We start from the raw sequence: 26,553 nt of genomic DNA, 5'->3' as shown, positions 1-26,553 counted from the left end.
TTGAAAAGTCAAAGGTCTTGCATTTAAGGTAACGGGACAAAAGAGATATGGACAACTTCTTATTTGCTACAGAGTGGTGAGTACCGGGAATGTGCTGCCTGAAGTGGTTGTGGAGGCAGAGAAGATAGAGTTCTTCAGAAAGGCTCTTGTGCACTTGAATGTGTAGAGAATGGAAGGATACGGACATTGTGAAAGGCAATAGGGGTTAGTTAGTTGGGCTATTAGTTTGACACATTCCTGTGTGACTGAGAAATAATGTGGATACTCACTAATTAGGCAGGCTAAACTGCAGCACCAACTCAAGGGTCATTAAAATCAAGGCTGATCCATCCATAACTATGCCAATATTTCTCAATACTACTGCTTGCTAGGGCCCTCACGTCAGACTGAAAGAGCCCAGCCTCTAGGTAAAGAATGCCAGAGACTTACAAACTGAGTGTTGGTATCTTTCATCTTACCAAAAGTGAATTATTGTCTGTGTAATACAAAAATATAAACAAAAAAATTCTATTATACATAGCATAAATACAAGCACATGGATGTTAAAAGTTTGGAGGCCATGGCCACTCACAGTATAAAAGATTCACATTATTTCAGAGCCAATTCACACAAACATATAGGCACTGAACTGGTGCCAGTTCATTAGGGAAAAGCACCAACATTAGACTACCATCACACAAACTCAATTTATGGGGTCTAACAGCCGTGCATTGTACAGTGCAATTTAACTGAGCCCATTATATCTCAGTTGAGAGATTAAAACCAAGCTCTGGCTAAGACCAATGTGATGTAGAGAAGTAATAAGACCAGGAACCTGGTCTCCCTGTTCACAAAACGAAGTTTCATTCTCCTATACACCCATGGGCAGCCAGCAACCACCATAGACCAATTTAACATGACATTAGTATAGAATACACAGAGACTGGTCTTGGACCTAGTTAATAAGATAAATGCAAGTCCAGCACCCTCAAAGAACATATTGATTCAGTAAAAATTAAGTATTTTATCAATGGATTTCTACCAGATTATACTTTCCACTATTATCTCTTGACCTTTAACATCAACCTTCCAACATGACCTCTTTCCATAAGCTCACTGCATCTTCCCTGCACCAAGACACTAAACTCTCCCACTGACTTGAAAGACCAACGTTTCTCAGTTGTATTTCTCTGCAGGCAGGCAGCAGAGGTGTCTCACTTAAACTGTTACCGACACACCTCTGTATTGCCTGGCCCTGCAAATCCAGGCAGACGAGATGGGCAAATATATTTGCCATAACACAAAATAAAGACCCCCCAGTAAATTAATGACATCAGTCAATGGTCTGCTGGGGCAGCTTTGCAAATACTGGCTCTAGCTCAGCCTAAGTTACTGTCTAGAATCCAGACCCTCAATGACATGGAAGCAATCCACAATTCTCTTCACAACACCAGCACACTCCTGACCTCCACCCCACTGCCTCGAGCTCCCACCCTCACCCTGATGAGCTTTTGTTTTGGCTCCATGTTCTTCTGTATTAAGACCTGGTGAAAGGTGGTGTAATATTCTGCACAGGTAGCATTTTATGTAGTAACAGCCAATAATCTAAATGTTCTGAAAAACACTGTCAAAGCAGCAGGCTCATTTCCAGTCACTCACCACCTTTCTGCAACTTACCGCTCACGCTCACTTCTCACACCCAAGCCCTTCAAATCCACGTATCCAAGCTCATCCCTGGAGATGAGTTGTTTAACCAACGATCCATTGTCCCTTGATAGTCATCAGCCAGTTTCATCCCAGACTGTATAAAATTAGTCTTTTTTTCCACAGGGAATTATTTCTATAATGTCTTTGTAAACACCAATATTTCAGTTCACATCAGTGGCTGTCTTGACTCTCAGACGAATCTTCACCATTTTACTGGGGCTACATGGCCGACTCCTGCGTTATGACCATTCGAATCCCTCTGGGCACTTTCTGCTTTTTAGAAGATAAAGAGAAATGTCTGTCAACCATCACCAATGCAAGTTAGTGCCTGATGCACATGCCAGCGTAGGAGTACTCACTTGACAGGAAAGGTGCCATTATTAACCGGAGGAGCTGGCTTCTAAGCTCTTCTGAAAGTTATTTTGATCAAGGGATGGTGCACATAAACAGATCTTTCTTGAGAAGAGCAGGGTCTGTCAGTAACCTGACTTTGTGTGTCCTTTTGTAGGGCAAGGCCTCTCGACCACCCACACCTCCAATCTCATTGATTGGAACACCAGCGTTTGTAAAAGGTATCACCCAAGAGGTTCACATACCATTTTGAACCTGGACTGTGATTGTTTATATGGTGTACTCAGTATTGATGACGTACAGTTGCTTGTGTTATTAATTTAGATAGGTTGTGTTTGTCTATTATTGTGACATAGATGAAGATCAGACCATATTTTATGAGTAATTAATCCAGAAAACCAGGTAATTGCAAAGGGTTCACAAACAATTTCTTGCAACTGTATACCCCGAACCAGTGGATTAATTTCTCCAAAGTTGAAATAACATGCTTTCCTTGTCCTTTCAAATCCCAGATGTCCTGATACTTCCTGTAGCCATTTGATTACCAGAAAAGCAGCAAAACCCAAGGAATGGGAATAGATTAGAGTTGATAAAGAAGGACATGGAAATTAAAGCAAAAGAACACAGGTTTTGAAGAGCATTCCCTGGTGGGTTGTTAGAAACTTGCACTGCCACCTATGGGCAATCAGCCAGATCGGGCCAAGGAAGCAGAGCGGGTGAACCAGATGGGTTTTTCATCTATTATATTTTGAGCACAGTTACAAATAGCAAGCTTTACCTCAAGAATTTGTGTACTCATTTGGAATTCTTTGGCTGCTGGGGTCAGATTTCAGTCCAGGGTCTTGAATCTCTAATCCAGAAAGATGGCCCATCTACCTATCCTGATCATCCACCCAAGATATTTTACCAGAATATTCCCTAATTCTCTTAAAACCCAGATCTTATCAATCTGTTTTGAATGAACCCAACTGCCTGAAGCAGAGACAACCTCTCAGCATGTAAAGCTGTGTAAGGACCATTAAGGAAGACAGACCATGACAGAATTCTTCTCAGATGTAAAGTGATTAGTCCAAACTGATACCAGTGTCCTAGCAAAGAAAGGAAACTATAAAGGGGCAGGAATAAGTTGGGTACAACAGATAAACAACTTCATGAAAAAGCATCACAGTAGACTGACAATAAATGCCACAACTATAGCAGCTGTACAGTCTGGCCTGGTATAAAATTATATAAATAAAAACAGTTCAATCTTGGAAAACAAATATTTAAGGATGCACCCAGTCCAAAAAGAATCTAATGGATGCCAGGAAGGCAGCAACCCCTGAATAGATGTGAATAGATCTTGACAAAGGAGAATGTAGAAATGAACCCAAAAGGAGAAAAATCATACAGAACATAAAAGTGGACTGTCACAGCTTTTATACAGAAGTAAAAAAGATTACTGTAGTTTTTTTTTTCTTTAAACAGTCAAATGGAATCAGGAAAATGACAAGGCAGAACAAACATTATGATTCTTCTTTCAGAGAGGAATAAACTTATTTCCCAGAAATGTTTGGGAACCAAGAATCTATGAAGGTGAGTAACTAGAGGAAATTAGTGTTGGTGAAGTAAGTGTTGGACACATCACACCAGAGGGCCCAAGAAGTGGCCACTCACCACTCTACATACAAGTTTCAAACTGGGACCCTCAAAGGTGGCAGCACTAAATGCTGTACTACTGCACAACTTTGAAAAGTGATAAGTGGGGGGGCGTCGCGTGATGACGTGGGATTGAGATGTATAATTCCAGCTCTCCCGTAAAAAATCAGCAAAGTACCGTTTAAACAAAGTAAAGTTAATACTTTCCGAAAACTACTTATAAACCTCGTAAGACTACTCTATGGTATGCCTCGTAAACCGCAACAGAAGAAGTCTGTTGTTGTGAAGTCGCCGCAAGATGGGAAGAAAAGAGGGCCTACTGCAGCGATGGAGCCTCGGATTCAGGTTGGATCTCCTTCAGAGGAGACGCATTTTATCTCTGGCGTAGAACAGGGAGCAATGGCGGCAGTAGCGGTCTCTCGGAAGAAGATGCCGGAATTGCGCATGCGCAAATCGACACAACTTAAACTACAGGAACGGACGGCCACTGCAACTGAAAGTGACTTAGAGTCAGAATTGGATACCGCAGAGAACACAGATGAAGAAGAGGAGGAAGAACTGGAAGAGACTGGAAATAAAGGAGACAACGGAGACATAAGAGAGGCTTTATTGCAATTAACGGCTGAACTAAGAAAATTAAGAACAGAGCTTAGAGACGTGAAGATGTGCTATGATAAAGCTATGAAATGACAGGATAAAATGGATAAGAAACTTCAGAAGATGGAAAGAACAATGGAGCATATTAACGATAGATTGGAAAAAACAGAAAATGATGTGATTGTCTGGAACACGGAAAGAAATCAACTCTTGGAGAAAGTGGACGTGTTGGAAAATTTAAGTAGACGTAATAATCTTAAAATTGTTGGTCTTAAAGAAGGTATACAGGGAGACAATCCAATAGAATTTTTTCAAAAATGGATCCCGAAAACCTTGCAAATGAAAGAGGAAGACCGATCAATTGAAATTGAGCGGGTACATAGAGCTCTAAGACCAAAACCACAAGATGACCAATATCCATGATCAATTTTAATAAAATTCTCAAGATTTCAAGACAAAGAAAGGATTCTACAGGCAGCTGCCCAAGCTGCCACGAAGAGAAAAGGGCCACTGATGATAGAAGGGAAGAAAATTTTTTCCTACCCTGATGTAAGTTATGAACTTTTGAAGAGAAGGAAGAAATTTAATCCAGTGAAAAAAGCCCTATGGGATCACGGTTATCAATTTATATTGCGTTATCCTGCAACCTTGAAGATTTTTTTGGCGATTACCGGAAAGCAGAGTTTGTGCGAGATTCTTTGAATATTCACCAGATACAAGAACAAACCTAGGGGAGCGAGATGGATTGAAGATGAAGACTGGATCCAAGGATTAGGCCTGTTGGATTTTTAGGCGGATGAATATATAAATATATTATTAGTTATATGAGGGAGGGGAAGAAAGGTTAAAATGTGAGGAACATTAGCTGGGAATAATGACAATTTTTTAAATATATATATATATATATATATATATATATATATACAATTTTTTGTTAACGGGGAAGCTGGAAGAAATACTGACCAATCGCTACGTTATTCATGTGTGCAAGTGTGGCAATAGCCACGACCCGCACAATGGAGGGGGGTAGTGTTGTGTATCTTTTCATTCACAACATTAGTGGGGGGGGGTTTTGTTTTTTCTTTTTTTTGTATCTCATCTATCTTTTTTTTTCTTTTTGCCTGGATGATTGGGAGGGAAACACATAGCAACATGGTAAAGTTCAAAGAGATTCACCAGGGAACTATGAGAGTTGAGAAGCTAAGTAACGTTTTAGATTTTAAGAGATAAATATGAAACATTTTTGAATATTTGGAGCCCTTATTTATAGCTCCAATGATAAAGAACTTGGTTCCTTGGGGAAAGTAACAAATATATATTAAATTTATTTTTAATCCCATGGAGCATGTGCAAACCTTCCAATATTCAGGCAGTTCTTTTTTTTCTTTTCTCTTTAGGTAGGAGTATATATCGGGGGGGGAGGGTAGATATTATTTTTTCATGTATTTACTTTGAAAACTCAATAAAAATTATATTTAAAAAAAAGAAAAGTGATAAGTCCTTGGGCCAGATAATTTGCAACCCAAAATACAAATGGAGATGTACACAGAATCAGAGGATTCATTGGTTAACGCTTTCCACAAGTCTGTTGATAATTGACATTGTCATCTGTAACCCCACTATTTAAAGAGAGTGTAAACAGACACTGCTTCACAGACTGACTGGAGTTGAGAGTGTGGATAAGGGAGAACCTTAGATTTCCAAAAAGCCACCAGGAAGTCCCAATTGAAGGGTGGTATATAGGTAAAGCAGATGGTATTGGGAGTAATGTACAGGTATACATTGAAACTTACTTGAGAGAAAACCGTAGGAATAATGGTACTTTTCGAAGGTGACAGTACTTAAGGTACAGCTGAGATCATTTGCCTCCATTACATATTCATTATTGAATTTGAGAATGATTTCAGAGAAGGTTCCTTTGACCATTTCAAAGTGGATTACCTCACAACTTTCCATATTATATAGCATCTACCATGTCCACATCTCCTCAAACCTCTCTACATCCACGTCCACTCTTACAATAGCATTAACTCCCTGCAATTTGAGCGGAAGAAGCTAAAGTCAGATGCATCAGTATTACAGCAGAGCAAAGGAAATTAGAGGCATGAGAGAGGAGCTGGCCAAAGTTAATTGGAAGTGGACACCAGCAATGATGACAGTAGAGCAGCAATGACTAGTTTCTGGCAGCAATTCAGAAGGTGCAGAATAGATCCATCCCAAAGAAGTAATAGAATTCTAAAGGCAGGATAATGCAAATGTAGCCGACAAGGGAAGTCAAGGCCAACATAAAAGCAAAAGGGAAGGCAATATAATATAGCAAAAATAAGTGGGAAGTCAGAGGGATTGGGAAGTTTTTTAAAACCAACAGAAGGCAACTAAAAAAGCCATAAGGGGGGAAATATGAAAGTAAGCTAGCCAATAATATCAAAGAGGAGATCAAAAGTTTTTTCAGATACATAAAGAGTAAAAGAGGCAAGAGTAGATGTCGGACCACTGAAAAATGATCCTGGATAAGTAATACCGGGGGACAAGGAAGTGGCAGACGGACGGAATAAGTATTTTGCATCAATCTCCACTGTGGAAGACACTAGCATTCTGCCAGAAGTTTGAAAGTACCCATGATGGAACTGACTAATTTGACAATTTTCTGTAGCTTCTTTTGCTTCTGTTCAGTAGTCTCCTTCTTCCCTTCCCCTGCTCCCCCCCCCCCCACCAGACAGTGATGTATCTTGTCAAAATGCTCACCACAGTACATCTATAGAAGTTTGAGTGTTTTGGGTATCAAACCAAATCCCTTCAAGCTCCGAATGAAATATAGCCGCTGTCTTGCCTTCTTTATAGCTGCATCAATATGCTGGGACAGGTTAGATCCTCAGAGTTGTTGACTCCCAGGTTCACTCTCTCTTCTGATCCCTCTATGAGGATTGGTTCATGTTCCCTCATCTTAATCTCCCAGATATCCATGATCAGCTCTTTCATCGTAACTGACATTGAGTGCCAAGTGGTGAGTACGTGGAATTCGGCTGTGGAGGGCAGGTCATTGGGTGTACTTAAGGTGGAGGTTGATAAGTTCTTGATCAGTTGGGGTGTGGAAGGTAATGGGGAGAAGGAAGGAAAATGGGGTTGAGGGAAATGGATCAGTCATGATGAAACGGTGGAGCAACTCAATCGCCTGGTTAACCTGATTCTGCTCCTATGTCTTATGGAACAGCACTGGTGTAGATGTCATATCTAGTCACCTCAGACGCACTGATGAGATATATAAAGTATTTTCTAGTCTCCACTCCATAATACATTTGCAGAACCTATAAAGCTTTGAGAGATCATCACTGGAGTGGTCACATTCACTGTTGGCTGGGACTTGGGTTGTTGAGTGTTTGGGACCTGGGATCAGCCTTTAGTGCAGTCTGAGACAATATTACTGTTCCCTTATATGCATGTGCTTCTCGTCTCAGCACTGAACATCTAGTTCCCTACTCAACACTCTCCTGTTCTGGACTCACCAATTATACGAAACATCTGCCTTATTAAACCCTGCACCTTTCCAATAGATCACCTTTCATAACAGAGTTCAGACCAATCTGCTTACTAGGCAAGCATCAATCTGTTCTGCGCATTCACTTGACAAGGGAATGATGTACCTGTTACCTGTCACCTGGGGCACACCTTGCACTGACTAACTGATTGAAGACGAGGTATGCTGGAACTTCCCCACCCAGAAGATTTAGAAGGGAGGCTCACTGCCAAATTCACCCTTGATTTTAACTGAAATTCTGATCAAAGTAAAAGAACTCAGAATCACATCACCTTCCTCTCACTGAGAATCTCATCTGTTGACTTTGACCGGAGGTGACTGAAGTGCAGAGATGACAGTTCCACAGGCTTCTGAAACCGGAAACAGCGAGAGAGAGAGAGAGCATAACTACGGATTCAAAACCTTTTCTATCTTCCCAGAATGGAGGTTCTGCCAATCTCTCAGACTGTACATCCAATGTCCCAGAGCCTGCTTTCCTAAAACTCCACCCTTACTCATCTGCAACAACCAAAATACATCTGCAGTTCCCAAGTTACCCCACAGCCCTAACCCTTCAGCTCCCTCTCAACACCTCCACTACCCCATGCAAAATCGGCAATTGTTGCTTACAGTGTGCACCATCAGCAATGTGTCCTGCTCAAACTTCCAAGCACAAAGTGAGGGCACCTCTGAAGACCATCTGACCCTGCCGTCTGTGTGCACCATAACCAAGAACAGTCCCCTCCTGTATTTGCAGCCTGCCACCCAGATTTCGATCCTCAGCCCACACTGAAGTAGTTCCACAGGCCCCCCGTTTTCAGCAATCAAGGCCCTGCCCAATGAAAGGTATCGCGCTCAATCTCTCCCCAAAGCTACTGGCTGATCCACATGCATTTCCAGTATCTGCAGTGCTGTTATGTTGCTCAACCCTTCCCTTCCCAGTTCCAACCCCAACGAACGAAACTATTTCCAATCACCAATCTGCAGCGTGTGCAGGAGACTCACCTGATCCAGATTCTCCTTCCCTTGTTCCCTTGGCTGCTCACAGCTCTGAGTCGCCACATCAGATAGCAGAATCCTGCCCTTTCTTTCTGATGCGGAGTGACCACCTAAAACCTTACGCTGCAGAAGTAAGAAGTGTCAGCAGGATTAGAACACTGCCTCAGCCTACAGCTTTCAACAGGTACACACAACACCAGAGAGATCCTGTTCTTCACACAGAGAAGGTGTGCTAAAATCCACCTGTGTCCACTCAATGAACCAGAGGACCCAAGCCAGTTTATCATCTGCCCCTTGTGCTTCCCGGAAGTTAGTTCACAAACCCTGGCATCGCAGACAAGGCCAACATTTGCTCTAATTGCCTGAGAAAATGGGTTTGAATCTCCTACTTTAATCACAGGTGCTCCCAGTGTCACTGGGGTGAGCGGCCAGCATTTAGACCCAGAAACAGGAACAAAGCTCCATTTCCAAGTCTGAAAGCCTGTGACTAAGGGAAGATAAGTGGTGGTGTTGCGCCTAAAGCTCTTGGCCCAGGTGGAAGAGGCTGTGTCTTTGGAAGGGGTGCTGGAGTAGCCCAGATGAGAAGTGGCAATACAGTACACACTGTCTGTACCCGCTGTGTACTAGTGGTAGAGGGAGTGAACATGCAGGGCAGGCGGGCAAGTTTGTTTTTCCTGGACAGTCTGTGGTTCTCTAAGGTTGTTAGAGAAAGTGAAGAGCCCTGTCACGTCCCTCATAGATAGTGGAAAGTGTTTCGGGAAATCACATGGTGTGTCACTTGCTACACAATGCCACTCTGATCTACAGCAACAACAGTGTGTGTATGTCAGGTCCACTTCAACTACAGAATTAAAGTATCACTGAATGAGGTGGCTAAATTCCCCTTTGTTGAAGGTGGTTATTGCAGAGACTGGAGGTGCAAGTGATATTTACCACCAACCAGCCCTGGTTACTATCACTAGAATTCACCTCTTCTCTGAGGGGAATGCCCACCCGGCCCCCCAAACCTGCTCTACAATTCATAACAATTAACACTACACACAGAACAGGCCCTTCACCCATTAGGCCATGCTAAGCTATTATTTTACTTAATCCCATTAATCCGCACCTGGACAATAGCCCTCCATAACTCTTCCATGTCCACGTACTTACCCAAACTTATCGTAAATGTTGAAATCAAACCTGCAACCACCACTTCTGCTGACAGCTCATTCCACAACCACACCAGTTTCAATAACATCTCAGCTGATCCTCACCCTCGATTCCATGTTTCTGTGTGGCCCCAAAGCCCCTCCATTTGCTGGGCACCCAAGGGTCCTCATGCACTCTGGCAACAAGAACTCCCGATTTACAATTCTCTGCCTGCCCCTGAAGTGAGCCAGTCCTATGCTCTGCCATCCTTCAGCCCATCACATGATTTATTCATGCCATCAGTTATTCGCGTTTGGACTAAGCCTGCGTTAATAGAATGGCTGAGATACAGGTCGAACCCCACTTACATACCACCGCTTGGTGGCATGGACATAACTATCCAATCTTCCTGTGGACAGGGAATCGAGCTGAAGCCCACCCGTTCATGCAGCTTACAACACAGTCACAGTGTCTCTTGCTCCTTCCATATTTAAGCTTATGTATCATGTAAAGGATGGCTGTGTTTTAATACTTTAATCCACAGTTTGATTGCAGCCTTGTGCTCCTCTTACCTTAATGAGGCCTCCAAACGACCGGGAGCGCACATGTTTCTTGGTTCTAGGCGAAGCAAATCCTTCTGGAGTTCCGACCACAGAGCTTTTATTAAACTGCAAGGAGGTAGCAATCAGTTGAGTGTGAACAGAGGCATCACAGTGAGCAGCACAACTTGAGAGTGAGGCTCTGAGACCCACTCGATACATGATGCCCCATACGTTCTACAGTCACAGTCTTGTACAGCTCAGAGACAGGCCCTTCAGCCCACCATATCCATGCTAAACTTTTGCTCTCTCTACATTAGTCTCTCTTGCTACATTAGGACTGTATCCTTCTAGCCTTGGTCTGGTTAAGTATCTATCTACAAACCCCATTTCCAGAAAAGTTGGGATATTTTCCAAAATGCAATAAAAACAAACATCTGTGATACGTTAATTCACGTGAACCTTTATTTAACTGACAAAAGTACAAAGAAAAGATTTTCAATAGTTTTACTGACCAACTTAATTGTATTTTGTAAACATACACAAATTTAGAATTTGATGGCTGCAACACACTCAACAAAAGTTGGGACAGAGTTAAAATAAGATTGAAAAGTGCACAGAATATTCAAGTAACACTGGTTTGGAAGACTCCACATTAAGCAGGCTAATTGGTAGCAGGTGAGGTATCATGACTGGTTATAAAAGTAGCGTCCATCAAAGGCTCAGTCTTTGCAAGCAAGGATGGGTGGTGGCTCACCCCTTTGTGCCAAAATTCGTGAGAGAATTGTTAGTCAGTTCAAAAGGAACATTTCTCAACGCAAGATTGCAGAGAATTTAGGTCTTTCAACATCTACAGTACATAATATTGTGAAAAGATTCAAAGAATTCAGAGACACCTCAGGGCGTAAAGGGCAAGGTCGGAAACCACTGTTGAATGCACGTGATCTTCGAGCCCTCAGGCGGCACTGCCTAAGAAACCGTCATGCTACTGTGACAATTATAGCCACCTGGGCTCAGGAGTACTTTGGAAAACCATTGTCACGCAACACAGTCTGTCACTGCATCCAGAAATACAACTTGAAACTGTATTACGCAAGGAGGAAGCCATACATCAACTCTATGCAGAACCGCCGGCGAGTTCTCTGGGCCCAAGCTCATTTCAGATGGACCGAAAGACTGTGGAACCATGTGCTGTGGTCAGTTGAGTCCACATTTCAGCTAGTTTTTGGAAAAACAGGCGTCGAGTTCTCCGTGCCAAAGATGAAAATGACCATCCAGATTGTTATCAGCGAAAGGTGAAAAAGCCAGCATCTGTGATGGTTTGGGGGTGCATCAGTGCCCACGGCATGAGTGAGTTGCATGTATGTGAAGGTACCATTGGCTCTGAGGCGTATATTAGGATTTTAGAGAGACATATGTTGCCATCAAAGCGACGTCTCTTCCCGGGACATCCATGCTTATTTCAGCAGGACAATGCTAGACCACATTCTGCACAGGCTACAACAGCGTGGCTTTGTAGACACAGAGTGCGTGTGCTTGACTGGTCTGCTGCCAGTCCAGATCTATCTCCTATTGAAAATGTATGGCGCATCATGAAGAGGAGAATCAGACAACGGAGACCACGGACTGTGGAGCAGCTGAAGTCTTATATCAAGCAAGAATGGACAAAATTTCCAATTGCAAATCTACTACAATTAGTATCCTCAGTTCCAAAACGATTAAAAAGTGTTATTAAAAGGAAAGGTGATGTAACACAATGGTAAACATGCCTCTGTCCCAACTTTTGTTGAGTGTGTTGCAGCCATCAAATTCTAAATTTGTGTATGTTTACAAAATACAATTAAGTTGGTCAGTAAAACTATTGAAAATCTTTTCTTTGTACTTTTGTCAGTTAAATAAAGGTTCACGTGAATTAACGTATCACAGATTTTTGTTTTTATTGTATTTTGGAAAATATCCCAACTCTTCTGGAAATGGGGTTTGGAAATGGTTCAGAGGCCATTTGCTGTCTTCACTACCATATCCACCTATGTCACCACTTTGAACTGTGGACTTGAATTAATAATCCCCAACATTCCTTAGCACCCTACCATTTACTGTACATGTCACGGTCCTAATCAACTTCCCAAAACACAACAGCTCTCTTATCAGGATTAAATTTTATTTGCCAACACTCCACCTAAATTTCCAACTGATCTCAGACAACTTCTTTGCCATCCAAACACCAATTTCTACATCATTCTCAATCTACTTCAAAGTTCCAAGAAAATTTATTATCGAAATATGTATATGTCACCAATGTAACGCTGAGACGTGTTTCCCTGCAGGTGTACTCATGGTAATTGGATTCACTAACAGATTCAAAGCAAGACCGCACCCAACAGGGAGGACAACCAGTGTGCAAAAACCAAAATATACAAATAACAATAGGTAGATGATAGATAGATCAATAAACAAGCATGCAGTAAGTAAACAAATAGCAAGAATATGAGATCGAGTGTCGTTGACAGTGAGTCCATAGGTTGTGGGAAGAGCTCAGTGATGGGGCAAGTGAAGTTGAGTGAAGTTAGCTCCAGTGGTCAAGAGTCTAATGGTTGAAGGGTAATAACCATTCCTGAACCTGGTGTGAGTCCTGAGGCTTCTATACCTTCTTCCTGATGGTAGCAGCGAGAAGAGAGCATGACTTGGCTAGCGGGGGCCTGATTACAGATGACAACACTGTGTTTAGCCGTGCTCAGAGGTGGAGTGTGCTTCACTCCTGATGACTGGGCCATATCCACTACTTGGTAGGATTTTCCACTCAAGGGCACTGGTGTTTCTATATCAGGCTGGGATGCAGCCAGTCAATATACAGTATCCTCCACCACACATCTGTCAGTGTCCTGGGATCAGGTAACCTGGCCCATGGAAAGCATACACTGAAGTGTGACTTCTTTGCCCTCTAACACTCCAAAGTCTAGAGTTATTATTCACGCAGACAAAACAACAGCAGGATTCCCCAGAGCAGCAGCTGGGAGTGGTGTCACTCAGTAGCGCCATGTGCTGAGGTGGATAATACCTTGTGGATTGGAACACGTGTATGAGTGAGTTCAGTGGATGTAACATTGCAAAGTAGCAATAGGATAACTATGACGTGCCCAGTCTCCACACGCTGACTGCTGGCACTGTGTCACAGAAAATATAGCAGAGATCTCTGGTATTTTAAGTACAAACACACCTACGTTTGCTCAGATACTTCACTCAAAGTTAGTCCCAACACAGAAGCGAGGCAGTTTCAATTCCCTTGCTCCCTAACGGAAATCGGTGTACAGGCCACAGTGTGGCAGAGGCAGAGAGAGCAGTAATGGAGCCTCCACGTCCTCCCTCACTACCACCACCCAAGGAGTGGCTCATTGAGGCAAGGATTTACAGAAGCCTTCCCCGAGCTCACCAGCTGCATTTGGTGCTCCCGATGTAGCCTCCTCTACATCACTGAGGTCAAGTACAGTCACTACGTCTGTTGCAGGATGCTGAGACCCAGTTTGAATGTCATTTGAACTCCCCATTCCCGCACTGAACTATGTCTTTGCTCTTCTCCACTAACAGTTGAGGCCAACACAGACTAGACGGGCACAACCTAATGCTCCCCCCTGGGCAGTCTGCTGCTCTCCTCAGTCCACCTACTACTACTGGACCATCTCATCCCTCCCCTTTATACTGCTATCGCCCCTCTCAGTCTGATATATAGTCGTGCCCTGAAACGTCAGTCGTTCTATTCCCCATCCCCAACTCCCTGACCCTGCAGCAGTTTGTCAGCTGCTCCAGTGCCAAAACTCTCTTCCTGCCCTACCTGTCTCACGAGTTTCTTCTTTTTGGCAGAATCAGGCATGTTGCTGACGTGCTTAAACAATTCCCTCAGGGCGTCTTCGGTCCGCTGCTGTGTCTCTTCACTCCTCACCACTGAATGCAGGCGGCTCCGCTTCATTCCACTCACTGACAGCGAGTCTGGGCAGTCTGAGATTGGCTTCAGATCCAGGTCATCCTGAACACAAACGCAACCGCTGGTCAATCATACCATTCAGCCTCTCATCGATCCCTCCTGAGCATCAGTGCACCCATGTTCCCCCAGGCAGAGGAACAATGCCTTCACACAGGAAGGATGCAAGTGCACCAGGGAGATTCACCAGCTGGTGCCTGGCATGGATTTTGATTACGATTATGGGTTGGGTGGGGGCGGGGAACGTGCAGAATGGGTAGGCAGGAGGCTGAAATGGGACCTGATAAAGGTACACAGAATTATAAAGGGACTCGAAATTACGAAGGGAATGGATAGGACAGATAGCCCTATCCCTATAGCAATTTGTCTAAAGCTGAAAGGCAAAGACTTAAATCTGAAGAGGAGATCTGAGAAAGGATTCTGCCACCAGAGCAGGGATTGGAATCTGGAATGAACTATCTGAGAAATGGTGGATGCAGTTACTCTGACAATATTTAAGTATCTATACAGGGGCATAGAAGGCTACAGATAGAGTGCTGGCTAACAAAATTACTGTAGATGGTTGCCTGGAGGTTGACATGGACAAGATGAGTTGAAGGGCTTGTTACTATGCTACACAATTGTAAGAGGATACCTTACAATATCAGATCAAATCCCCTTCCCAATTTCTAACTCCAGCTGCCCTCAGCTGAAAAATATCCTTCCTCCTTGTTGAGCTACCTACAGAAGATCCAAGGGCACAGAATGGGCTCTGGACTGAGGGACTTCAGCAATGGTAAGAGAACTACCCACTGACGGTACACCGGCTCTTCACGGTATCGACAGGTTCTTATAGAAATAAACAAAGATCTTCATCTGTGCTGTAAATCATGGAGAAGAGATTCTGCAGATGCTGGAAATCTTGAGCAACACAGACAAAATGCTGGAGGAACTCAGCAGGCCTGACTTGCTGAGATGTTCTGTGTGACACTGCAATGGGAATAGCGAAGTGAATGGTGAACACCATGGGGTATTGTGGACCATTAGGGTTCAGTTCAGGATTAATATCATTGGCACATGCCATGAAATTTGTTGTTTTGCAGTAACAAAGTGCAATACATAGAAAAACTATAAATTACAGTAAATATATATAACATTAATTAAGTAGAGCAAAAAATAGTGAGGTAGTATTCATGGGTTGGTTCAGAAGAAAGTGTTCATTAAATGCTGAGTGTGGGTCTTGGCTCCTGTATCTCCTTCTGATGGTAACAATGAGATGAGAAGTATATGTCACTATAACCTGTAAACACACAGCTGACACATCCAAATGTACTGTTACAAGCAAGCCAGGAACGAATACTGGAGAACACCAGAACTCACCCAAACACGAGCACAAGATAAACCTTTGTGTGTGCCAAACCCCGTGACCCAGAGTGACGGGGCTGAACAATCCCACAACCAAGAGACATACCACAGCTGTAGCCCTGGCACAGCCATCTGTTAATCATAATGGACAATTAAGCAGCTAATTGGCAGAAAGTGGTGCAGCCCTGCACACAAGAGCCAAAGACCATAAAAGGACATTTGGACAGAATCGTCGATACACTAACGGTCTTAGAACCAGATAACAATCTGGCAGTAGTGCTGAAGACACCACTCCTCCAGTGTCTTTACAGTTACAACATTAGCATCTACTTAGGGTGAAAAGTTCCTTTATTGGGCAGCATTTTACCAGAAGCAGCTCTGGTAAACCTGAGAATATACAGGGGAAATTATCTGCTGCCAGGTGCCCTGCCTCACAAGGCAGCAGCTGCTGGAGTCAATCAGTTCAATCCCATGCATGCAATATTTGCATAATACTGGTATTGTGTAATATAATCTCCCACAGGAGAGTATCTGAACAAATCCTCCTGACATTCACTGAAACAGCAGCTAGGGCACTGAGACCACTGATCCAAGGACAGGTTCAAATCCCGCTAGAGCAGGCGGGGAATTTAAACAAACATGGAATTTCAATCAAAAATCTGGTGTCAGTTACAGCAACAATGAAAATACTAGATTGGGGCAAAAATCCACCTCAGATAAATCAGAGAAGGGAATCTGAAAGATCAAAAAAGCTGCACATGCACTAAATCTGAAATGAAAAGTCAGATAACACTGGGAACACTCAGCAAGTCAGGCAGGGGACACAGAGTTAATGGTTCATGTCAGAGACCGTCAGAAAGAGAAAAAAGTCTCAAATGCTAGAGTGTTGCTTCCAATTTTCAGCATCAGCAGCCTCCTGTGTTCACATCTCACAAAACAAAACCATAATCCCAACTGATTACAGAGCATCTGTGGAGATACTGATTTACCTTCTCAACTTGACAACTTTCATTCAAAGCCAAAACTTAACTGCATGGATGTTGCCTGTCCTGCTGAGAACATCAGAAGAGAGAGAGACCGAGAGACCACGTCTGCAGCATGTGGTTCAGTTCCAGTATCCATGGTGGACAACTTTGAGAGACCACAAATCCCATTGGAAGATCCTAAATGCAATTAAGGAGCAAGCAAGCAGAGTCTACTTTGACCTCAGTTCAATAGCAGAGGTCACTACAGATGTGATGTGCCCAGTTTCTACCTTACCCACGATCTTTATGTGGCACACACAAAATGCTGGGGGAACTCAGCAGGCCAGGGAGGATCTATCGAAAAGAGTAAACAGCCAATGTTTTGGGCCAAGACCCTTCATCATAGATGTTGCCTGGCCTGCTGAGTTCCTCCAGCATGTTGTGTGCTGCTTTGATTTCCAGCTTCTGCAGATTTTCTCTAGTTTTTGATCTTTATGTGACCTCAGTTCCTTTAACACAATAAAGATATTAGTTAATTTTCAAAGTCCGTATACCGTAGCATATAGTATCTTGAGATTCATTTTTTGCAGGAAATTACAGGAAAATAAAGAAATACAATAGAATTTATGAAAAAAATACATAAACAAAGATTGATAAACAGCCAATGTGCAAAACAAAAACCCATGCAAATAAAATACCGAGAAATGTGTATGGCATATTTTACCTTTGAAACTGCAATTTTTGAACCTGTGAACTGTAGTCTGGCAAGTTCCCGGATGTATGCTGGTGCCTGGAGACAAATAGAATGCTTATAAATGTTTAAATTCATCATACTTAATAAGTAGCATTTAAACCAAAACCCCTAACCTGAAATGCAATTAGGTTTTAGCACTTCCTAATCAGGAAACCCACCCCACTCATTGAGACCCTCTGACCAGCTCTGCAGCCTCAAAATATTAATCCCCAAGATTTTCTCGCCAGATTCACCTGCATAGAAACATCACTAAACATATCAGGCAGTGATACGACAGCAACACTACGTGCTTTGTCAGCACCTGCCTTAGTTCCTGTTGCAGCAATGCCTAAACAATGGGAGCACCGATTACCCCATCTTCACAGCCTCATTCACCTCAGCATTACATCCACCCCTGAGGTGAAGCAACAGGGTATTTTAGGTACATGCTGTGTTGCAAACCGACAGACAGCTGAAGAATCAGGTAATTCAAGTTTGTGATTCACTTACAGAACCAGCTTCCTTCATTCTGTAACATGCTGTATTTCCTTACCCGGAAAAGCTTCTGGGAATGTTTAATCAGAAATGCCACACTATTATTCAGCTTGGTGATATTCTCCTGGAGATCAGCAGCAACCAACTATTCAGATCAGGAAAAGGTGAAGAGAATCAGAAGGAGAAATAAAACTGAAGGATCAGAGACAACAAACCATAAAATCAATAGCAACACACACAAAGTGCTGGAGGAACACAGCAAGTCCGGGAGCATCTATGGTAATGAATAAACAGTCGACTTTTCAGGCTGAGACTCTTCTTCAGGACTGAAAGGGAAGGGGAAAAAACCCCAATTAAAAAGGTGGCATGTAAAGCCTTCTAGCTAGTGTTGATTGTCAACAAGGAGATGTTATTTTCGATCTGCACAAACTGTGGTCTCCCAGTGAGTCGAGGGAGTTACACAGGCTCAGTTTCCAGGGCTTTTTGATTAGAACTGAGGGTAGGATTGTGTTGGACATTGAGCTGCAGTCAATAAACTGCAGCCTGGCATATGTATTGTTATTATCCAGGTGATCTAAGGCCAAGTGGAGAGTCAGTGAGATTGCACCTGCTGTAGATCTATTGTGATTGGCAAAGTGCAGCTAGTCCAGGTCCTTGCTTAGGTAGGATTTAGTTCTAGCCACGATCAACGTCTCAAAGTACTTATCACAGTAGATGTGAGTGCCACTGGGCAATAGCCATTGAGGTAGCTCACCCTGCTGTCCTTGTCCCCTTTTGAGGCCGGTGGGAACTTCTAACGGCAGCAGTGAGAGGTCAAAGATATCCTTGAACACTCCTGAAAGTTGGTTGGCACAGGTTTTCAGAAGGGGGAGAAGGCCGGAGAATGAGGTTGAGAGGGGAAAATAAATCAGCCATGATGGAATGGTGGCACAGACTCAATGGACTGAATGGCCAAACTCTGCTCCTTTAACTTATCGTCTTGGGCTTGTCATCGGAAATAAAGTTAAAGCACACAGCATACAGGAAAGGGATGTCAAATAAGTATCTAAGCATGTAATCTATAGGAATGTTATGAAATACTGAGGACACAAACATCACTTACATTTCTGGGCCAGAGGATGTGTGGGGTGAACATTAGTGCCAGGTTGGAGGCAGACATCTTGTTCCTGTGCTGTTGTTTGGCAGTGTGGTACAGCAGGTCTAACAGTAACTTTAACAAGTTCCGACTGGCCGAGGGTAGCAACAGTAAGAGCAGCTGGAGAGCCTCAATCCGGCGCTCCTTGTCAGGGATGGGCTTTTTCCCTGTGGCGTCAAACACCATTAGACCTAGTGATGAGGGAAGAAATGGTAATAACAAGCCGACATCCGAAAACAGAAATTCATTCAACAATGAACCTGTGGGAGGAATTCAGTGGGTCGAGTAGCATCTGTTGGGAGAGTAACTGTTGGCATTTGAGGGTGAGCCACTGCATTAGGGATAAGGGTGTAGAGGAAGCCAGCCAGTATAAAAGGTAGTGATTGGGAGGGGTGTGGAAAGAGTGGTGAGATAATGACCAGTTGATGTTTGGTGGACCAAGGAGAGGTGTATGCAGATGGACACAGGTAGGGGAGGGAGTGGTAGAGTTTGGAGACAGATACAGATGGATGATAGTTGGAAGCAGATAAAATAAAGAGGTGTGGAGAGGGAAGAGTGGAAATTGAAACAGGAGGGTTTAAGATGGAGAAGGGTTGGGGACAAGGAAACCCAACTACTCCCTGCAACTTGGGTCGTCTCCAACATACAGCCCGCAGTGCCCTGTAAGTGGAGCTGCATCAATTCAAATAAAACCCTTTTTCTTTTATAAACCAATTTCCCTGCTCAGATCCCAGCTGGAGATCTACCCTTACACTGGAAAGCAGAGGCACGTTACCATGCACGACCAGCTTGCGCTTAAACATATTTCCCTCAGCACATCTCACACTCCACTCTTTATCTATAATCCTGGCTACTTAGTTCACGGGGACATGGGTTATAGCAAGCTATGAGGAAAGAAGTACTAGCTTCCAACTATACTTGTCCACTGCTTAGTATCACTGACATTCCAAACCAGATTAAGAGAATTTAACAGTAAACCAATTTTTTTTTTTAAATTCCCTTAATATCTACAGTCCACAATCCCCTGCTCCCAGTAAGTTCCACTCACTCAGTGTACCTGCTATTTTGAGATGGGCATTGAAGTGCCTATGACTGAGAAGTGGCTCTGGAAGCTCCCCAAGGAACATTTTCAGCAGAGTGGCTACATCATTTGGATGAAATTCTCCAGAATCCAGGTCTATGTCTGCTCCAGTGTTTAAGGCTTCCTTCAGGGTCTGCTGTCGCACAATATTCCCAGGAACACGAAACAGGCCCTCTACATGGAGATCTGTGGAGAAAGAGGGGAGTAAGTGGCAGAAAAGGCCAGGTGTGAAACACAGCAAAAAACATTCAGAATCATGTTTCATTTTAAAATTTGTTATCTGATAGCAGTGCAATGAAGTGAATGAAGTAAGAGGGAGCAGCAGTAAACCTCTTTCAATCATAACAGAGAACCATCTTCAGACTGTTACAAAAAAGGTGAGAAGCAGAAGAGAGATGACACTGTGATATTGCATTGGTTAAGTCCAGCCTGTGAACTGCTTGAGGGCGAGGCAAAAGTAAGAACACATAGGGACCCAAATATCACAACAGGAACATGGCAAAAAGGAGCTACAAGAGCAAGAGGACGATTGCAAACACAGCAGAAAGCTGGTACTGAGGCAGAAACCGAAGATGGAAAGGTGACTGTCAGAGAGATACCCCAAGGTGGGGAAGAAAAGATGGGGGAGGATGCAGCAAACATTTTACTAACGTGAGCCGTTGTTCTTGCACTTACTTTTGTAAAGATATTCAATGAGCTGATAAACCTGAGCGATTCCCTCTTCGGTCAGTGGAGCTCCAAATACAACACCCTTCTCTGAAAGTGAGAACACTGAATGGTTTACTGAATCCCCATGTAGAGATCAAATGTGGGTCACGTCAAGTATGTGCTTCACATCACAGAACTCCTCTTAATGAAGCAGTAACACAGGTTTGGGACTAGAGAGCATGACATCAGGGCCAGAACTAACTGAAATGTACAAGTGCTGCTGACCATCGGCACAGCCAGCCTGCAGACCGGAGCAGTGAGCCAAATGCTGGCCAACGGTAACCCCAGGATACTGGTGGTGCAGGATTCAGTGATGGTGAGGTCACTGAATGTCAGGGGGTGAGAGCTGGATTTTCTCTTGTTAAATATTATCAATGCCCGGCACTGCAGTGCAGTGAATGCTCCCTGCCAACTATAAACCCAGGCCTGGACATTGTCTGGGTCTTGCACACACTTGGTTACAGATTACAATACAAATGTTCTGGATTAAAGTTCAAAGTACAAATACTTTATACAACCTTGAGATTTGTCTCCTTACAGTCAACCACAAAACAAAGAAACCCGATAGAACCCATTTAAAAAAAGATCGTCAATCACATGCAAGAAAAAAAATGAATTGTGTAAACAATAAAAGCAAATAACATTCAGAACCAAGGTTAATGAAAGTGAGTCCACAGACACGAAGGCGGCCATCACTGCAGCCGATTCAGAAGGCCACAGCCTCAGCTCAGCAGAGAGACGGGTAAACATTGTGAAGCAGAGAGCTGCACCGACACCCTGAACTTTTCATTCGGGCTCAGCGTTTAAATCATCCAAATCTCGAGTCGTTCCTTGCTCTCAGGCCTGGGCTCTGCTGCCTTAACTGTGCCTCACCTCAAATTACCTCCAAGTCCATTCCACCAACGGCCAAACAGTGGCTCATTACCTGCTCTCTGGCCTACACCCCACCACCTCAATTCAGCCCTTACATACCATGCAGCAACCGTCCCACACCTTCGAGACTTCAGATCACACCACAAAAATGCCAAGTCGTAAGGCGGTTCGAAAGCTCAACTCCGAAAAGGAAAATACAGGCTATTGATTGCAGTGATCGTTTACCAGTAACAGTGTTACTAATAAAGTAGTTAGTTGTCCTCTGTTTTGTTTGCCGCTGACAAGTAGTCACCAGAGCCACCTTAAACCGGAAGGTTTGAAAACAAACATGGCAAACACTCAGGTTAGGCAGCATTTCTAGACAGATAATGCAGAGGGGAGGGGGAAGTCGTATGCATCAGAGGTACAAGAGGATTTGGGAGTCCTCGTGTAGGATTCCCTAAGGATTAATTTGCAGTTTCAGCCTATGGCGAGGAAGGCAAATGCAACATTAGCATTAATTTCAGAGGGACTAGAATATAAAAGTAGGGATGTAATTGGAGAAATGTGAACCGTTTTGGGTCCTTTATCTAAAAGATGTGCTGGTACTGAAAGGGGTTCAGAGAAGGATCATGAGAATTAATCTAGGAATGAAAGGGTTAACATACAAGGAGAAAGTGCTGCTGCTCAGGTTCTGGCTGCTTTTTGGTCCTGCGCTCCTCATATACAGTTCAGAAGGAGTTCCTGGTGAGCTTGCTCCTGGGCCCAGCCAAGGTGGCCATTTGTGTGTCTCGGTGGTGGAAAGTGGAGGTCTCTGCCCAGGCCGACTTTTCCAAGCATACGCTTGTGCCCTGCTGTCCTTGGAGAGGGATATGCGGTTGTAATGGGTACATTGGGGGATTTCTGGGGGCGGTGGACCACCAGGGAATCGAATATTTAACCCACAGTAGTGATGATATCTGAATCTGAATGTTTTCACTGTCTTGCAAATACTGAATGTCTGTACCTTGTGATTGTTATGCAAATAAACTTTATAGTTTTGTTAAAAAAAAGTGTTTGATGGCTCTGGCCTATACTCACTGGAGTTTAAAAGAATGAGACGGATCTTATTGAAACCCGTCAACTACTGAAAAGTCAAGATAGAGCGGGTGTGGAGAGGATGTTTCCTATCGTGGGAGGGGTCTAGGACCAGAAGGCACAGCCTCAGAATAGAGGGACATCCATTTGGCACAGAGATGAGAGGGAACTTCTTGGTAGTGAATCTGCGGAATTCAGTGCCACAGAAGGCTACGGAGCCCCAGTCACTGAGTATATTTAAAGTATTGGTTGACAGCTTCTTGATTAGTCAGGGTGTCAAAAGTTACAGTGTGAAGACAGGAGAATGGGGTTGAGAGGGATAATAATTCAGCCATGGAGCAGACTCAACAGGCTGAATAAACTCATTTTGCTCTCATGTCTTACAGTCTCATGCTGCTGGTGGAATCAGAAACAGCAATGGATAATGAGGGACCAGAGAAACTCTGTCCGTGTTCTGAGACAGCCTGAGAGCAGAGGTGTAGGAACCTGGCAACACGTGTTTGAGGGCTCTGGCAATGATGCTAGAGTAAAAGTCAGAGGTACCTACATGGCAGATACAACAGGGACAGTTGGAAAACCGAACGGAGGCTTTTATTTAAAGGCAGGATGGGAGGAGGTGTACCTGTGTTAGCTCCACAAGCCCGCGGCTTTGGAATGGATGTTTGTCACTAACCTGTCCCCTGAGAAGGAGATCAGGAGAAAGAGACAGAGGTGGGCCCTGTGAAGATGAGTTGAATGCTTTGCAGAGTACCTTCATTCAGTGTGTGCGGCAGCCCTGAGATCCCTGTTGCCTGACACCTCATTTCCCCTCCCACTCTGATCTTTGTGGTCCCTACCGTGACCTGACACGAGGTGGTATGGTAGCAATATGAACAAATATCAATGTCAGAGAGCAGACTACCAATGGATTGATCCCTGTGCTGTGGGGCAACAAATAATCTGTCAGACATTTAATGAAGATGCTGCCACTGACCTTTGCGCTTCAGGAAGTTAAATGAGCGGAAGAAACCGGTGTTAGTTGGCAACTTGGGCTCCTCATCACCGATGAGCTGTGAAAATTCTGTGCCTGGCAGGTCAATTAGGCGTGTCAGATTGCTCACAACTAGCTCCAGAAAGATTTCCGGCTTCTCATGACGAAGTTTTTCCACAAAGAAATCCGGATCAAAGATGATGGGCTTACGGTGAGGTGATGGTTCAGTGCTGATCACAATATTACAAGTGGTGTCCCTGTCACGGAGAGATGAATCGGTTTTTTTTGTTAATGAGGCCACCTGGAGACTAAATTCTCCAACAAACGAACTAGGACGGTCACCAGCATGAGTAAGTGCCAAGCTCAGTGACAGCTTATTGTTGGGAAGTGTTTCAGGTGGAAAAGAGCGTGGCAGAGAGAGGGGTACGTATAAGGTGACCCTGGGCAGGGTCACTCTTTGGTCCCAGAGGCAAGCAATGCTACTGTACTTCCCACCTCTTCCACTGCTCACCCACAGAACTGCCACCAAGGTCCAACCATCTTGCCCATTCCATCACCCTTTCTGTCTCCTCCCTTACCTACTCTTTCCCCTACACTAATCTTCCCCCACCACACCTCCCCCTTCTTCTCCTTCATTCTACTTGCCCCTTCCTTAGCGCTAACCGACCCAATCGGTTATCTCTCTTTACCATCGCCCGAACCTTCCTTCCCTGTATCTACTGCCACTTCCTCCCGCTCTTTTCCCCACCCCCTCTACACCTCAACCCTGAAACCCTTTCCTGACTGTACTTCAGGAACTACAATGATACGGGGGTGAGAACTCTCTGCCCTGTCATCCGCCCAGTCCTGACGAAGGGTCTCGGCCCGAAACGTTGACCGTTCGTTTCCACGGATGCTGCCCGACCTGCTGAGTTCCTCCAGCGTGTTGCTTTAACCCCAGCATCTGCAGAGTATGTTCTGTTTACGATCCGCCCAGCCTCACCTCCCCCAGATGTATCTCCCTCTCTATCTCCTACACCTTCCCTCCCCCAACCACTCCCACCCATCTCTCCCTGTCCCCCTTCCCATAGCCCCGGCCGTAAACACCATCTCTCACATGTCCTCTCATCCCCGGCCGTATACCACTTTTCTACCCAGCTCCCCTGCCAAACCTTTCTTATCCTATAGCCCCAGCCTTACCGCCCCTCTGTCCCACCTCCTCTTTCCCTGGTCCTGGTCCTGTTCTTGTTCCGGTCCCCGCCCGCGTCCCCCACACCTCACAACTCCCACCTCCCCGCTCCCTTCTCACCCCAGATCCTCCATCTTGAGCCACAGAGCTGCCGTTGACCATCTACTCCCATTGGTGCGTTTGAAATTCGCGCCATTACGTGTGTGGGGGGCGTGACTGTGCGTGTCCGCGCATGCTGCTGAAATGCGTCTGCGTGCTTTGGCGTAGAGCGGTCTGGGAATTGGAGTTTCCTGGAACGGGGTGGGGTTGCGAAGGTTGGGTGTTGAATAGTTCCAGATTTCACCAGCCATCTGGGTGGAAAGAAAACGTCAAATCCCCTCTAAACCTACCATCTTAAAACTATGCCGTCTGGTTATAGACTTCTTTGCCACGGAGAAGACTATGCCTCTCATAATTTTATATACTGTACTTAATCAGGTCTCCTCTAAGGAAAACAGACCGAACTGAAACGCTCCATCCCAGACAACTTCCTAGTTCATCTCCTCTGCGCCCTCTCCAGCATAATCATATCGGTCCACCTCGGAATACACACAACACTCCACCGCCCTTTTATAAAATGATACTACAATCACCCTGCTTTTACAGTCCATACCCCATCCGGTGAAGGCGGCATTGCGTTATCTTCTTCATTTTAGGTTGCTGCCTTCATGTATGCTTGGATTATTTTCACTAAGGACCCCTGCCCCTCACTATTTCCAAAGACCCGACTGTTGATTGTACTGTACATGTCTCAGCCTCATTATTCTTCCCTAACTACCTGGTCTTTAATTACACCACCTTACACCTTTATAACCAGTCAGCTTGCTCTGTCCCTTTGTGTGCAGACTTAAACTATACAGAAAAACAGGACTAATTTTTAAAATGTATGCCTGAAAATGAATATTCTCTACCTGATGCTGTCAGCATTTTTTTTTTGGTGGCTTGTCTACCAAGAGCACTGCCAGGGGATTTAATTTCGATAAATCTGGAATAATATTCACGAATGTCCTTCAAGGAAGGAGATAACATGGCCAGAACCACAGCCCTGTGGCTGACTTAGGTTAAAGTCGCCACAGTTAGGGATGGGCAGTAGGTAGCAGCCTAGTCAGTGATGTCCACATTTCATGAACAAGTAAACTGAACCCTGCACCTCAAAATCTAAACCTCCATTCAAGGACCCATTATCCAGATTTGGTGTCTCTCCATCTCTTTCTTATCCAAAGTATACTTCTCTCCAAGTACCCTAATTCTCCTTTGACGGTGTGGAAACTTTAGAGAGGGTGCACAGGAGATTGCTGCCTGGATTAGAGAGCCGTGTCTTGTGAAGATAGGTTGAGTGAACCAGGGCTTTTATCTTTGGAGTGAAGGAGCATGAGGTGTGATTTGGTAGAGGTAATAAGAAGCATAGATCAAGTGGATAGCCGTCACCTTTGTATAGGATGGCAATGGCTAAAACGCGAGGGCATAACTTTGAGGTGTTTGAAGGAAATAAGGGTGATGTCAGATGTGTGAGATTTTACACGGAGCAGTGGGTAAGTAGAATGCACTGCCAGGG

At 44.2% G+C, this 26,553-nt stretch overlaps 1 protein-coding gene across 1 annotated transcript; it reads right to left on the bottom strand.

Moving 5' to 3' along the window:
• Positions 1-101: 101 nt before the first annotated feature.
• On the bottom strand, positions 102-25,107 carry arhgap19 (Rho GTPase activating protein 19). Its single transcript, XM_063071453.1, has 12 exons — positions 25,080-25,107; positions 23,795-24,048; positions 20,860-20,940; positions 20,161-20,370; positions 19,071-19,294; positions 18,027-18,113; positions 17,465-17,530; positions 14,285-14,476; positions 10,489-10,584; positions 8,792-8,908; positions 8,080-8,157; positions 102-1,956 (listed from the first exon to the last, which is right to left on the bottom strand). The coding sequence occupies exons 1-12, from the start codon at positions 25,091-25,093 to the stop codon at positions 1,906-1,908; spliced, it is 1,470 nt and encodes a 489-aa protein (XP_062927523.1). The 5' UTR covers positions 25,094-25,107; the 3' UTR covers positions 102-1,905.
• Positions 25,108-26,553: the final 1,446 nt, after the last annotated feature.

This window comes from Mobula hypostoma, chromosome 19 (assembly GCF_963921235.1).
Source record: "Mobula hypostoma chromosome 19, sMobHyp1.1, whole genome shotgun sequence".
Taxonomy (NCBI): Eukaryota; Metazoa; Chordata; class Chondrichthyes; order Myliobatiformes; family Myliobatidae; genus Mobula; species Mobula hypostoma.
This window is presented reverse-complemented; position numbering and strand designations above follow the sequence as displayed.

What these genes read in the sequence shown, in the direction of transcription:
- arhgap19 (XM_063071453.1), bottom strand. An exon ending in TAACTTCCTGAAGCGCAAAG is followed by an intron (nt 20,941 to 23,794) that starts GTCAGTGGCAGC and finishes TCTCACTTTCAG; the next exon opens with AGAAGGGTGTTGTATTTGGA. An exon ending in CGTTTGGAGGCCTCATTAAG is followed by an intron (nt 8,909 to 10,488) that starts GTAAGAGGAGCA and finishes TTACTTCTGCAG; the next exon opens with CGTAAGGTTTTAGGTGGTCA.